The 15,203-nt window shown below is 38.6% G+C and overlaps 1 protein-coding gene across 1 annotated transcript in view; it reads left to right on the top strand.

Annotated features, from left to right (window-relative positions):
* afg3l2 (AFG3-like AAA ATPase 2) overlaps positions 1–15,203 on the top strand; it is a 109,815-nt gene that overhangs the window by 26,882 nt on the left and 67,730 nt on the right. The window contains exons 3-5 of the mRNA XM_034183678.1: positions 9,894–9,962; positions 10,052–10,161; positions 11,812–11,964. Of these exons, the coding sequence (XP_034039569.1) occupies positions 9,894–9,962; positions 10,052–10,161; positions 11,812–11,964 (332 nt within the window). The remainder of the gene's footprint in view (positions 1–9,893; positions 9,963–10,051; positions 10,162–11,811; positions 11,965–15,203) is intronic.

Raw genomic sequence — 15,203 nt, 5'->3', positions numbered from 1 at the left:
CTCAAAGCTGTTGTGGATTTAGGAACAATACTGACTCTGTTAGCGAGGGCCCCCTGCCCCCCGGGGCAGAGGACATGCCTCAGAGCGGACTGAACATCAGAGCTCAGAGAAGGTCAGTCCTCAGACCTCACCAAAGGAAGTCTTTTCTTTTATTATTTGGTTATAAGGGATTTATGTTATGTTTCTGTTATACTTTGTTTAAAGTTCAGTACTATTACTGTAGCAAAAAGGGAAAATATGACGGGGGGAAAAAAAGGCGGGAGACAAGAGGGATAGAGAAAAATGACAACACCCAAAAACTGCATTAAAGTAGCCTCATATAATGTAAATGGTGTACTCAACCCAACCAAAAGGAGTAAGATAATAAGAAAGATGAAAAAAGAAGGAGTCAGTGTGATAATGTTGCAGGAGACCCACCGAACAAAAAAGGAGCATGTAAAGCTCAAGAGAAACGGCTATAATCAGATATTCTCTGCTTCTTACAAATCAGGATGCAGGAGAGGAGTGGCTATTTTAATTTCAGGGAAGACCCTATTCGAAAAAACATTTTAGATAGGGGGCAGAGAGGGAAGGTTTATCATGGTTAGGGAGAAAAGGTAACTTTTCTCAATATCTATGCTTCACTGGGTTCAGAGTGGAGATTTTACAGACAGATGTTTGACTTGGTGACCTTGGAGGTGGCGGGTACTCTCATTACTGGAGGTGATCTAAACCAAAGGCTTAATCCACAGCAAGACTCTTCAGGAAGTGAAACACAAATAAGGTCTATAAGTAAAAAGATAGGGGGACTGGTGTTTAACTGGGGATTGTGGACATATGGAGAGATTTGAACCCCACAGCGAAGAATGATACTTACTACTCGGCACCGCATAATGCATACTCAAGGATCAACTGTTTTCTGATGTACAATAAGGATATGCATAAGGTAGAAAAATGTGACATAGGAGTAAGGGACCTATTGGACCACAGCCCCCTTTATTTAACACTACGTCTGGAGAGGGAGAGAAAAACAACAGTCTGGACATTAAACTCAGACATATTAAAAGGACACATGAAGGAAGAAATAGTGAAGGACCTTAAGACATATATAGATGAAAACGATAATGGTGAGGTGTCCCCGTCTGTACGGTGGGATGCATGTAAGGCTGAATGAGAGGGAAAATAATAGCTAAAACAGCCTATTTAAAAAAGGTACAACAGTTAAAACTTGACACACTAAACCAGGAAATTAAGAAAAAGAGAGCAGAAATAAGAGATTTATGCATAGGAGATCCAAAAAAACCTACTGTTTACAAAACAAACATACTACGAAGTGGGGGGGCAGGTCAACAAAATTATTGGCATACAAATTGAAACAGCAGGCAAAAAGCAAATTTACAAAATGAGAGACTCGCACACGAGAAGGATAGTGGATAAAACTGATGAAATTCAAAAGTGTTTTGAAATTTACTATAAGAACTTATATGCCAAAAGGGATACTTGTAATAAGACCCAGATAGATATGTTTTTAGAGAACTTAAATTTACAGAGAGTAACAGAAGAACAGAATGAGGCCTTGACAGCTGAAATGTTAGATGCAGAAATAAATAGAGCAAATGCAAATCTCAAGACCAACAAATCCCCGGGTGCAGACGGGTTCACCGCAGAATGGTACAGATCACTTAAGGTAATATTAATCCCCCTTCTTAGAAAGGCCTTTAACAGGGTGTTGAAGGTGGGAGAAATTCCCCATTCATGGAGCGAAGCCATTATATCGGTAATTCCAAAGGAGGGGAAAGATGAGCTGGAATGTTCCAGCTACAGACCTATTAGCATTCTTAACCAAAATTATAAGACACAGACACGCAAGACAATAATAGGTGCACCTTACACTTAATGCAATATGTATCTAAAAATCAGCTAGAGATGGTAATGTTGGGAATAGATGCTGAAAAAGCATTTGATTCTGTTGGGTGGGATTTCCTTTGCAGAGTGTTGGAGCGGTTTAATTTCAACAACGTGTTTATTAAGGTCATACAGGCACTGTATAATAAACCGACAGCTAGGTTCCGGATCAATGGGAGTCTCTCAATCTGTCATACTAGAATGAGGCTGTCGTCAGGGTTGCTCAGCGAGTCCCCTTCTCTTTGCCCATTTTCTTGGAATCCCTGAGCAATTGGATAAAACAAAATAAAAATATAACAGGTATAGATATGGGGGGGGGGTGTATATAAAATAGCTCTTTTTGCAGACGATGTATTAGTATATTTATCGAGCCCAAACACTTCCCTTCCCACACTTATGACAGCTCTCACAGAATACGGCCATCTATCAGGATACAAAATGAATATACAAAAAACTCAAGTTATTACTTTTAATTATAGACCAAGCCAAATGATTAGAGACATGTACAAGATCAATTGGGACTTAAATTCAATAAAATATTTCAGGGTCAACCTACCTCAAGACTTAGAACAACTAAAATCTATTAACTATGACCCGTTGATTAACAGAATAAAATCAGATATTAGCAGATGGACTCTGATATCATATATGAGTACTGTGCAAAGAGTGGAAGTGATAAAAATCAATGTATTGCCGAGGATACTACACCTTTTTCAGTCTGCCGGTGGAAGTAACAGAATGAATTTAGGGAATGGGATAAAATGATAGGTAGATACATCTGGCAGGGGCAGAGACCGAGGGTCAGGTACAGAACACTGCAGTTACCTAAAAACAAAGGAGGGCTTGCACTTCCTTGTTTGAAGAGCTATTATCAAGCAACACAAATAAAAATTCTGTTGAATATTTACAATCCTTCCTACTCAGCAAGATGGAAAGAAATTGAAGCCAGCACAACAGATGGAGGTCCTATTCAGGCTTTAATCGGGGACATCAACTGGAGAAAATGTATTAAAGAAGGAGCAAACCCATGGCTAGATACATCACAGAAAATTTGGTTTGAGTTGATTGGGAAAAATGACTTGAAAACACAAAGTAGATTATTAAGATGGATTGGATATGATTCTGAATTTATTCAAATAGAATAGATAAGAGTTTTAAAAACTGGATCACAGGTCCCACAATATTTTGGGAGCTTTTTTTTAAAAAAAAACAAAAGGACATTAAAAGTTTTCAAGCGATAAAAGTCCAATATAGTCTAACAAATCAGGACCAATACAGGTATTTGCAATTAAGGCACTACTTAGAACAAATAATAAGGGGAACCATGGAGGGGAGGGGATTTAAACTCATTAAGATGTTTATTTTAGCATATGAATCAAAACTGGGGAAAAAGCTCATCTGAAAACTCTATAAGGGAGTGGAGGATTTAAAGGGAAATGACACGGTGTATATTAAAAACAGGTGGGAGAGGGAAGCAAATATTATCATATCAGACGACGAATGGGAAGAAATAAATGAACAGCAATGGAGAGCAATTTGTTCCTTAACATGGAGAGAACATGGATGGAAGTACATTATAAGATTCTTGAAAACACTGGCACAGAAAAAACACCCGGACACAAAGTGTTGGAGATTATGTGGAGCTGATAAAGCAGATCATTTTCATGTGTTTTGGGGATGTCTCCTAATTAGAAGCTACTGGCAGGAGCTAAAGAAGAGTATGGATAAAATTCTAAAGGTAGACCTTCCACATACTTTTGAGCTACTTTACCTGGGAAAAATGGACATGACGTTTACAAGATATGGTGATAAACATATTTACAGAATAATGCTGGTCACAAGTAAAAAAGCAATTACGAGAAAATGAATGAAGAATGAGGCACCAAAGGTAGAGGACTGGGTTGAAGTAATGCAATATATTTATGTGATGGAAAAGCTAACATTTCTTTTGAGACTGGAGGGGGACCGATTTAAAAGACTTTGGGGAAAACTGGTTAGAGTACATAAAACCAATTAGATCTGATTTTATTTGAGGATTACAATGTAATATGGAATAACAATATGGAATTAGAGGTATTGCACATCAGTGGGTAAAAAGCTACTTAGAAAATAGAAAACAGTTTGTTCAGATAAATAATACTAAATCAGAATTATGTAACATTATTTATGGTGTACCACAAGGGTCGGTACTTGGACCCAAACTGTTTATTTTGTATATCAATGATTTTGTGAAAGTATCTAAAGTACTTGGCAGCATATTATTTGTTGATGATACAACATTATTTTACTCTGGATCAGATATACAGGAAGTAGTACAAGTGATAAATACAGAGTTGGAAAAAGTTAAACATTGGTTTGATATAAACAGATTGTCACTAAATCTTAATAAGACAAATTTCATATTATTTAATGACAGAGTGGGAAATAATGACGTCTCATTAAAAATAGATGGAATGGACATACAAAGGGTAAAAGAAACAATTTCTAGGAGTCATGATTGATGAAGATCTTACATAGAAGTCACACATAAATTACATAAAAGGAAAAATAGCGAAAGCCATTGCTGTTTTGCATAAAGTAACATTTTTATTAAATAGTTATGGTTTATTTACATTGTACAATTCATTGATTGTCCCATATTTAACTTATTGTGTAGAAATCTGGGGATCAACATGTACAGCTTATACACAACCATTATTTATTCTGCAGAAAAGAGCTTTAAAAATGATTAGTAATAGTCATTTTAGAGATCCATCTAATCCATTATTCATTAAGTATTGATTTGAAAATATTACAAATAATGCATCAAGCTAACAAAAATACCTTACCAATAAACATTCAAAATATGTTTGAAAAAAGAGTAAGTAGTTATAATTTGAAAGGAATAGAAGTCTTTAAAAAAAACAAGATTCAGAACCAAAGTAAAGGAACGGAGTATTGCAGTGAATGGTGTAAAATTATGGAACAACCTCAACAAAGAAATCAAAGAATCAAGGTCGCTCAAATTATTTAAAAAATGTATCAAATTAGATGTATTAAGTAAGTATGAAACTATGAAATAAGTCAGTGGGCTATGACAAAGCCTAGTGTGTGATCTGTTAGTGATGTCTAGAATGTTTTAAGTTTATAATGTAACCTGTTAGGGATGTAATCTTTTAAATAATGGTTAAAGTTATGAAATAAGTCAGTGGTATGTGACAAGTCAAAAATGTAATCTGTTTAATAATGTTGAATAATGATACTTAAAATTGAAAGATTGTATTGTAAAAAGGGGCAGAAAATATAAGACTTGTTCTTCTCTCTGCTCCTTTTCATTCAAAGTCTTGTAAATTTCATTTCTGCTTTCTGTCTTTTTCTTTTAAATGAATGAAATAAATAAAGAAAAAAAATGTAGGGGGAAAGAGTGAAGAAGAAGAAGAAGAAGGGAAGGGGAAAAACAGTCATAAACCCTAGTTCATAGCTACAGAAGTTGTAAAGCCTGTTCCTTGTTATTTTAACTTAAATTTTTTTTCTCTTTTTTCTTCGTTCTTCTCCATGTAGGATTTTCACACTGGCAACATTGAAATAATGTTTCATTTGAAAAGAAATATCCATCATCACTTGAATTTAATTAATATATGTGATAAGATGACTACATTTTCTCTGTCATAAGTCTTATTTTTATCATACTGATTATCAAGTCAAAAAGATGATTTTTATTTCTGGAAGAAGGGAAGAGGGGGGGAAAGGAAACAAAAGAAAAAAGTTCAGCTGTATTCTTTGTGTGTGCTATAAAGTTCAATAAAAAAAAAAAAAAATCAATAAAAATTGGCTCTTACTGTTTTTGTGTAAATATTTGCTCATTTTGAAATGGAAGTCTGCAACATGTTTCAAAAAAGCTGGGACAGTGGTAACAAAAGACTGGGAAAGTTGATGAATGCTCAAAGAACACCTGTTTGGAACACTCCACAGGTGAACAGGTTCATTGGAAGCAGGTGAGTGTCATGATTGGTGTCGGGGTTAAAACTGGTAAAAGAGACAGCTCAAATTATTGCAGAGAATGACCACACAGGAAACGCTGAATTTGTTTCCTGATCAAGCGAGAGAGCTGGTGGGCATGACCCTCGTCAGTCAGCTCTGAAGGGCCCACCCACTCAACTCCTGAATTTATTGAAGCATAGTTGCATACAGACATGTTGCAGAAGACAATATACAAAACATAGCAGCGTCTCCCAGTCTATTCTCACATTAATATGAATTTGTATCACTCTTCGCCTCGGGTGTCTCACGGTCTGTTCTCAGACAGATATAATTGTTCTCAGAAATGAAACATAACAGCGCCAACCTTGGGCTAGTGTACAGGCCGCGTCGTTCCCTGCACAAGGCTGTTCTGTTAACTAAAATGTACATCTGTGCTTAGTAGAGAAGCTTGAATCTTCGACTGTACTGGGTTGCTTGACGCAAGGACATTTCCCTTCAAATTGCAGAAGCTTCCTCAGCTAAAATTCTTGCTCTGGTGGTCACTGTGGCTTCTGTTTGTTCTTCTCTACAAGGGTCAAGACAGAAGTCGGACTACCAGAGCAAGAATTTTAGCTGATGAAGCTTCTGCAATTTGAAGGGAAATGTCCTCGCATCAAGCAACCCAGTCCAGTTGAACATTCAAGCTTCTCTACGATGGAAACCACCTGGACAACTGAGAGCCTACACAGAAACATCTGTGCTTAGTAAAAAACAAGGCTTATGCTCTCACATTCTTCATGTCAGCAAAAGGTCATTTTAATGTGTGAGCAGTTCAGTGATCAACTTGGAAAGTAATATTAAGTGAAATCACACACACACACACACACACACACACACATATATATATATATATATATATATATATATATATATATATATATATATATATATATATATGTATATAATAGACAGAATCAAAGACATTAATAATTGATAAGTATCTTTAGAATTCTTTAACAAAGTGGTGTCACATCCAACTACAACCCCAATTCCAATGAAGTTGGGATGTTGTGTGAAATGTAAATAAAAACAGAATACAATGATTTTCAAATTCTCTTCAACCTATATTCAATTGAATACACCACAAAGACAAGATATTTAATGTTCAAACTGATAAACTTTGTTTTTGTGCAAATATTTGCTCATTTTGAAATGGATGCCTGCAACACATTTCTAAAAAGCTGGGACAGTGGTATGTTTACCACTGTGTTACATCACCTTTCCTTCTAACAACACTCAATAAGTGTTTGGGAACTGAGGACACTAATTGTGAGTGTCTGATTGGGTATAAAAGGAGCATCCCCAAAAGGCTCAGCCATTCACAAGCAAAGATGGGGTGAGGATCACCACTTTGTGAACAACTGCTTGGAAAAAATAGTCCAACAGTTTAAGAACAATGTTTCTCAGCATTCAATTGCAAGGAATTTAGGGATTCCATCATCTGCAGTCCACAATATAATCAGAAGATTCAGAGAATCTGGAGAACTTTATACATGTAAGCGCAAAGCTGAAGACCAACACTGAATGCCCGTGACCTTCGATCCCTCAGGCAGCACTGCATTAAAAACCAACATCATTGTGTAAAGGATCTTACCGCGTGGGTTCAGGAACACTTCAGAAAACCATTGTCAGTTAACACAGTTCGTCGCTGCATCTACAAGAGCAAGTTAAAACTCTACCATGCAAAGTGAAAGTCATACATCAACAACATCCAGAAACACTGCCACCTTCTCTGGGCCCAAGCTCATTTGAAATGGACAGACACAAAGTGGAAAAGTGTACTGTGGTCTGATGAGTCCACATTTCAAATTGTTTTTGGAAATCATGGACGTCGTGTCCTCTGGACAAAAGAGGAAAAAGACCATCCAGATTGTTACCAGTGCAAAGTTCAAAACCCAGCATCTGTGATGGTATGGGGGTGTGTTAGTGCCCATGGCATGGACAACTTACACATCTGTGATGGCACCATCAATGCTGAAAGGTACATCCAGGTTTTGGAGCAACACATGCTGCCATCCAAGCAACGTCTTTTTCAGGGACGTCCCTGCTTATTTCAGCAAGACAATGCCAAGACACATTCTGCACATGTTACAACAGCGTGGCTTCATAGTAAAAGAGTGCGGGTACTAGACTGACCTGCCTGCAGTCCAGACCTGTCGCCCACTGAAAATGTGTGGCGCATTATGAAGCTCAAAATACGACAACGGAGACCCCGGACTGTTGAACAACTGAAGTCGTACATCAAGCAAGAACGGGACAGAATTCCACCTACAAAGCTTCAACAATTAGTGTCCTCAGTTCCCAAACGCTTATTGAGTGTTGTTAGAAGGAAAGGTGATGTAACACAGTGGGAAACATACCACTGTCCCAGCTTTTTAGAAACGTGTTGCAGACATCCATTTCAAAATGAGCAAATATTTGCACAAAAACAATAAAGTTTATCAGTTTGAACATTAAATATCTTGTCTTTGTGGTGTATTCAATTGAATGTCTGTTGAAGAGGATTTGAAAATCATTGGATTCTGTTTGTATTTACATTTTACACAACGTCCCAACTTCATCAGAATTGGGGTTGTACTATAGTCACAACAGGAGATGATGTAACAATGACTGCAGTGTGTCTCTTGATTAGGATTTCTCAATGTGACATAAACCTCATGATATCATTTTTTAATTTAGTCATTTCAACATTTAATTATGTTGTTGACTGTGATTGTTTTTAGTGTTATATTCAGGACTGACTCACTTCTAAAATATGAATTTGACTATTCTAGTGATTGTGAATGCTTTGAAATTATGCACAATAGGGGTGGGGCTTCTTCTACTTGTGTAGATTTCTTTTTAAGTGAACTTTGACTTCATGGACATGTTTGATTAATTTATTTAATGTTAAAACAAAATGAAACAGCTTTTTCAAATAATAAAATAGTTGCTCTTTAAAGAGCCTTTGTTTTATTTTGAAGGTCAGCAGCCAGGTGTTGGTTTTCAGAGATGACAGGTGAGCTGGACCCTCAGGACATTTAACCAGATGAAGGTCTCCTCCATAGCTTTGACCTCTTGGTGGAGTTTTTGGAGACACTTTCCTCACATTTTGAAGAGCAGAGATGTTCTCTTCTTCCTTCTGGACTTCAGGTTTTGGTGTTCAGCTCCATGACTTGAAGTTCTGAAGTGCATCTAGATTCACAAGGTTCTCTGCACAGCAAATATATATGTTCCAGATGTGGGACAAGTGAAAAAAGATGTTTCTTAAAATATAAAGAAACACATAACAGTGCTGTGCTGTTTTATTTAAGGTCTGATTACTAGATTGTTAAAAAAAAAAATTAACTAAAAAAAATTATTTAAAGTTAAGACTGTTCTTGTAGTCAGAGCAGTATCAGTTAAACTAGTGTGTAGCTTTATTTTGTAAAAATAAAAATGGATAAAAAAAATTGCAAATGTAAAATGTTCAGTCAGCTTGACTGAGTGAATCTCGGTTGCTCAAAATGTGTATATGTCTAAAAGTGAAGAATGTGGGACTGAGTGTGTCTGCTCGACCACACGGGCTGCTCCAGCGCCAACCAGCCCCACTCCGAAGAGTCGCTGACAGAAAGTTCCTCCCAGCCAGAGGGTGTCCATCACTCGCTCTTTTTGCTGCTACTGTGTGGTTATAACTCACAGGCCGAGTGCTTTGCTTTTTATTTATTTCTTTGTTCAGGAACACACGAGTCTTCACAAACATGGCAACGATGAAACTTGTTCCGCCTCCAGAACAGAAACACAAACTCCGCCCCTATGCTCACTCTGCGCATGTCTGAAAGGCCCTTTACACAGTTTTTGAGAACTACTTCCTCCAGACAGATTTATCGGACAGTACCTTAGTGTTCGTATTTCTTAATGATTGGTGAAAATCGAGTCCAAGAACATGTTCATGTGTTCATCTCCTGACTTCAGAGAAAACTGTGTGTATTGAGTTTGTTGACCTGACCTCTGTGAATTGTTACAACTAGAATGTTTTTGTCTTTTCTCAGGATTTGAGAAATACTTCCCAGAAAATGAGAAAAATTCAAAAAGCAAGAAAACTGAAGCGGAACCTAAAGGTACGGACCTGTGGACGTTCTGCTCTGTTTCTTCATGTGGCAGAATCAGCCTCTCTGTTATTCAGTGAGTTTATATCTTCTGCCCTCAGATGGAAAACCTGCCAACACTCCGAAACAGTCAGGAGGAGGAGGAGGGGGAGGAGGAGGGAAACAAGGAGGCCGCAAGGAGGAGTCTCACTGGTACAGCCGCCTGCTGAAGGTTGGTGAAGGCAGGGAGCAGCTTCACCCAGCAGCACGCTGAAGTGCCGCTGGCTTAAAGAAGCTCCTCGGCTGCTGTCACAGACTCATGAGGTCCAGTCGGACCCCGGACCTGCAGTTGGACCCCGGACCTGCAGTCTGTCATGTTTTTGGGTTCCGCGTTGTCGTGGTAACCCTTATAAACCCTATTTAGATATTAAAACTTCAACTTCAGACTTCCAGAATCATAGAGATGATCCAAAATATAAAGACGGTGTCTCTGTTATTGATCTGTGTCATCGTTATTGATCGGGACCTCTGTGATTGTTGACTTTGATTGCATCGTCATTAGTGATCGGGACCTCTGTGTTTGTTGATTACGATTGGCATTGGCGTTATTGATCGGGACCTCACTGGTTGTTGTTGACTCAGATTGGCGTCGTCGTTGGTGATCAGGACCTTGGTGGTCTTTGACTCCAGTCGGCGTCGTCGTTAGTGATCGGGACCTCGGTGGTCGCTGTTGACGTTAGGCATGGGCCGGTATGAGATTTGGACGGTATGATAACCGTGGGCAAAAATACCGCGGTTTTACGGTTTCACTGTATTATGTATAGCTTTAGAATGTGCTTTAACAACATTATGGCTATTTGCATATGAAGCGCACGTGAGTCAGGCGCACTAATTGACACGATGTCTACCGCTATGAGCACTATACCACTGGTAACTTTAGAGAAAATACCAGAATAATAGTCACTCCTTTAGACATGTAGCATCTGCCCCATGGAAAACATGACTTACTTGCTTAGGGAGAAACGTGGCTGAAATAAGGTCCGGAACTCCGGATGCTCAATACTTGGCCCAGCTTCACCAACAACGTGCTTGGAATAGATGTATTTGTCCTTCTTGACATGTTTGTGAGAGAAATTTGGTTGACCACAAGCACGACTCGAGTCCATCGCTTGTACTTGTCAGTGGTTTTAAGGATGGGATAAAGTTTACTCCTTCCATGTAATCCTTTACGGGTATCTTGAATCGCTCCGAGTCCGACACAGGCCAAAGCTACAGTGCTTTGTTGCCACTGTTTTTGGCTTGAAGGGCTATTCCACAGAAAGTAAAATGAAAAAGCCGATTTGGTCCTTTTAGATGGAGGGAAAAGTTCAGTGCAGCCTTCACCTCCTTTAGCCATGATGCAGAGCTAGCTAACATTAGCTACCTGTTCGTAAACAGAGGCAGAGGTGCGCCCCAGAGGGATGGGTGGCAGCGGCCGCCTTCGCTCTGCCTGTTGAGAATTCTCATAACCCACTCATACCGTAGGGACGGAATAACGGAAAATTTTAGTGGTTTTGATACTGTGGCTTTTTCATACCGCAGTATACCGTGAAACCGGTTATCGGCCCATGTCTAGTTGATGCCGATTGGCATTGTCGTTAGTGATCGGGACCTCGTCGTTGATTCCAGTCGGCGTCGTCGTTAGTGATCGGGACCTCGGTGGTCGTTGTTGATTCCAGTCGGCGGCGTCGTTAGTGATCTGGACCTCGGTGGTCGTTGTTGACTCCGATCGGCGGCGGCGTTAGTGATCGGGACCTCGGTGGTCGTTGTTGACGCCGATCGGTGGCGGCGTTAGTAATCTGGATGCTGCCAATCTTGTCTTTTTTTTTTTTTCTCTCATCAGGGTGACGTTCCCTGGGATGATAAGGAGTTCCGTATGATCATACTCTGTTGTACAATGTTTTGGGGTGCCATTGGCTACTACACGTTCGTGCGAGACGCCGGCAGAGAGGTCACTTGGAAGGACTTTGTCAACAGCTATCTGTCCAAAGGAGTGGTGAGTTAATCCCCTGTGTGTTACATCACGTCAAATGACTTTACGATGCAGTAAAACTCACCTAAGTCATCATTGTATAAATCAGATTCTCGTACTCGGTGGACAAAAGCAAAAGTCCCAATGCTTTTGTGTGGTTTTCCATGTAATAAACACTGTATATTGTGGATTTTGTATAATGGATTTTCACTCACATTGAACAAAATGTCCTGTCCAGTCGTAATGTATTCCCATTAAACACCCCTCGCATGTACAAGTGTAACAATATATCTTCCTCTGCCGGGGGGATTTACTGTTAGACTGGTATGTGATAGTAAAGGGCAGGTTGGAGGAGGATGTGATCACAATAGTGAATGTTTATGTTCCTCCTGAAAGCAATAAATATTTATTAAAATCAATGTTTAGTACTATAGCAAATGAAGTTGAAGGAACTTTAATCTGTGGGGGAGCCTGAACCACAAATTAGACACGAAAAGTGCTCGGGAGAAATAAGATGTCTTTGACCAGATTTGTAAAAGTGTCATTGGAGGACTCACTATTCCCCCAGACACAATATACACTCGCGGATAGATTATTTCTTCGTAAATAAATCTGATGGATATAAAATACATGAATGTAAAATTGGTTGTGCAGATGTATCACTTCATAATGCTGTATATGTGAAAATTAATATTTCTAATAGGAAAAAAGAACATTGTGGAGATTAAATGTAGGTATTTTGAACAATGAAGTAACAGTACAAGAAATAAAAGAAATGAGACAATTTGAGCAAAACGATAATGGAGAGGTAAACCCCGTTGTGGGACGCCCTTAAAGCAGTAGTTTGTCTAAAACAGCCTGGTTGGGGAAAAAAAAAATAAAGAAATGAAAATCTATGAGATTGTTCTGAAAAACGTAAGGAATTGGAGCAGCAATTTATGAAAACAAAAACGTCAAAAGTTTATCAGCAAATTCAAGATACTAAGAGACAGATTAGTAATATTATAGAGGAGGAAATTGAAAAACAAAACACATTTATTTTAGACAGTTATTTTGAAACAGGACCAAGGTTAAGAAAATAACAAGCAATAAATACAAGATATGCAGTGGTGGGTACAGCTAACCAAAAAGTTAGCTTCAATAACAGTTAATCCATCCTTTATAACACTAAACCGATAAACCCTTAAAAAAATTTTTGCGGAAGTAACAGATAAAAGCTAAACCGTAACTTTTAGTATTCAATCAATCAATCAACTTTTTTCTTGTATAGCGCCAAATCACAACAAACAGTTGCCCCAAGGTGCTCCACATTGCAAGGCAAGGCCATACAATAATTATGAAACACAGTCTACGTCTAAAGCAACATAACCAAGGGATGGTCCAGGGTCACCCGATCCAGCCCTAACTATAAGCCTTAGCGAAAAGGAAAGTTTTAAGCCTAATCTTAAAAGTAGAGAGGGTATCTGTCTCCCTGATCTGAATTGGGAGCTGGTTCCACAGGAGAGGAGCCTGAAAGCTGAAGGCTCTGCCTCCCATTCTACTCTTACAAACCCTAGGAACTACAAGTAAGCCCGCAGTCTGAGAGCGAAGCGCTCTAATGGGGTAATATGGTACTATGAGGTCCCTAAGATAAGATGGGACCTGATTATTCAAAACCTTATAAGTAAGAAGAAGAATTTTAAATTCTATTCTAGCATTAACAGGAAGCCAATGAAGGGAGGCCAACACGGGTGAGATATGCTCTCTCCTGCTAGTCCCCGTCAGTACTCTAGCTGCAGCATTCTGAACCAACTGAAGGCTTTTTAGGGAACTTTTAGGACAACCTGATAATAATGAATTACAATAGTCCAGCCTAGAGGAAACAAATGCATGAATTAGTTTTTCAGCATCACTCTGAGACAAGACCTTTCTGATTTTAGAGATATTGCGTAAATGCAAAAAGGCAGTCCTACATATTTGTTTAATATGCGCTTTGAATGACATATCCTGATCAAAAATAACTCCAAGATTTCTCACAGTATTACTAGAGATCAGGGAAATGCCATCCAGAGTAACGATCTGGTTAGACACCATGTTTCTAAGATTTGTGGGGCCAAGTACAATAACTTCAGTTTTATCTGAGTTTAAAAGCAGGAAATTAGAGGTCATCCATGTCTTTATGTCTGTAAGACAATCCTGCAGTTTAGCTAATTGGTGCGTATCCTCTGGCTTCATGGATAGATAAAGCTGGGTATCATCTGCGTAACAATGAAAATTTAAGCAATACCGTCTAATAATACTGCCCAAGGGAAGCATGTATAAAGTGAATAAAATTGGTCCTAGCACAGAACCTTGTGGAACTCCATAATTAACTTTAGTCTGTGAAGAAGATTCCCCATTTACATGAACAAACTGTAATCTATTAGACAAATATGATTCAAACCACCGCAGCGCAATGCCTTTAATACCTATGACATGCTCTAATCTCTGTAATAAAATTTTATGGTCAACAGTATCAAAAGCAGCACTGAGGTCCAACAGAACAAGCACAGAGATAAGTCCACTGTCCGAAGCCATAAGAAGATCATTTGTAACCTTCACTAATGCTGTTTCTGTACTATGATGAATTCTAAAACCTGACTGAAACTCTTCAAATAGACCATTCCTCTGCAGGTGATCAGTTAGCTGTTTTACAACTACCCTCTCAAGAATCTTTGAGAGAAAAGGAAGGTTGGAGATTGGCCTATAATTAGCTAAGATAGCTGGGTCAAGTGATGGCTTTTTAAGTAATGGTTTAATTACTGCCACCTTAAAGGCCTGTGGTACATAACCAACTAACAAAGATAGATTGATCATATTTAAGATTGAAGCATTAAATAATGGTAGGACTTCCTTGAGCAGCCTGGCAGGAATGGGGTCTAATAAGCATGTTGATGGTTTGGATGAAGTAACTAATGAAAATAACTCAGACAGAACAATCGGAGAGAAAGAGTCTAACCAAATACCGGCATCACTGAAAGCAGCCAAAGATAACGATACATCTTTGGGATGGTTATGAGTAATTTTTTCTCTAATAGTCAAAATTTTGTTAGCAAAGAAAGTCATGAAGTCATTACTAGTTAAAGTTAATGGAATACTCAGCTCAATAGAGCTCTGACTCTTTGTCAGCCTGGCTACAGTGCTGAAAAGAAACCTGGGGTTGTTCTTATTTTCTTCAATTAGTGATGAGTAGAAAGATGTCCTAGCTTCACGAAGGGCTTTCTTATAGAGCAACAAACTCTTTT

Source organism: Thalassophryne amazonica, chromosome 12 (genome assembly GCF_902500255.1).
Source record: "Thalassophryne amazonica chromosome 12, fThaAma1.1, whole genome shotgun sequence".
Lineage (NCBI taxonomy): Eukaryota > Metazoa > Chordata > Actinopteri > Batrachoidiformes > Batrachoididae > Thalassophryne > Thalassophryne amazonica.
The sequence above is the reverse complement of the archived record's forward strand: the minus strand, read 5'-3'. Positions and strand labels throughout refer to the sequence as shown.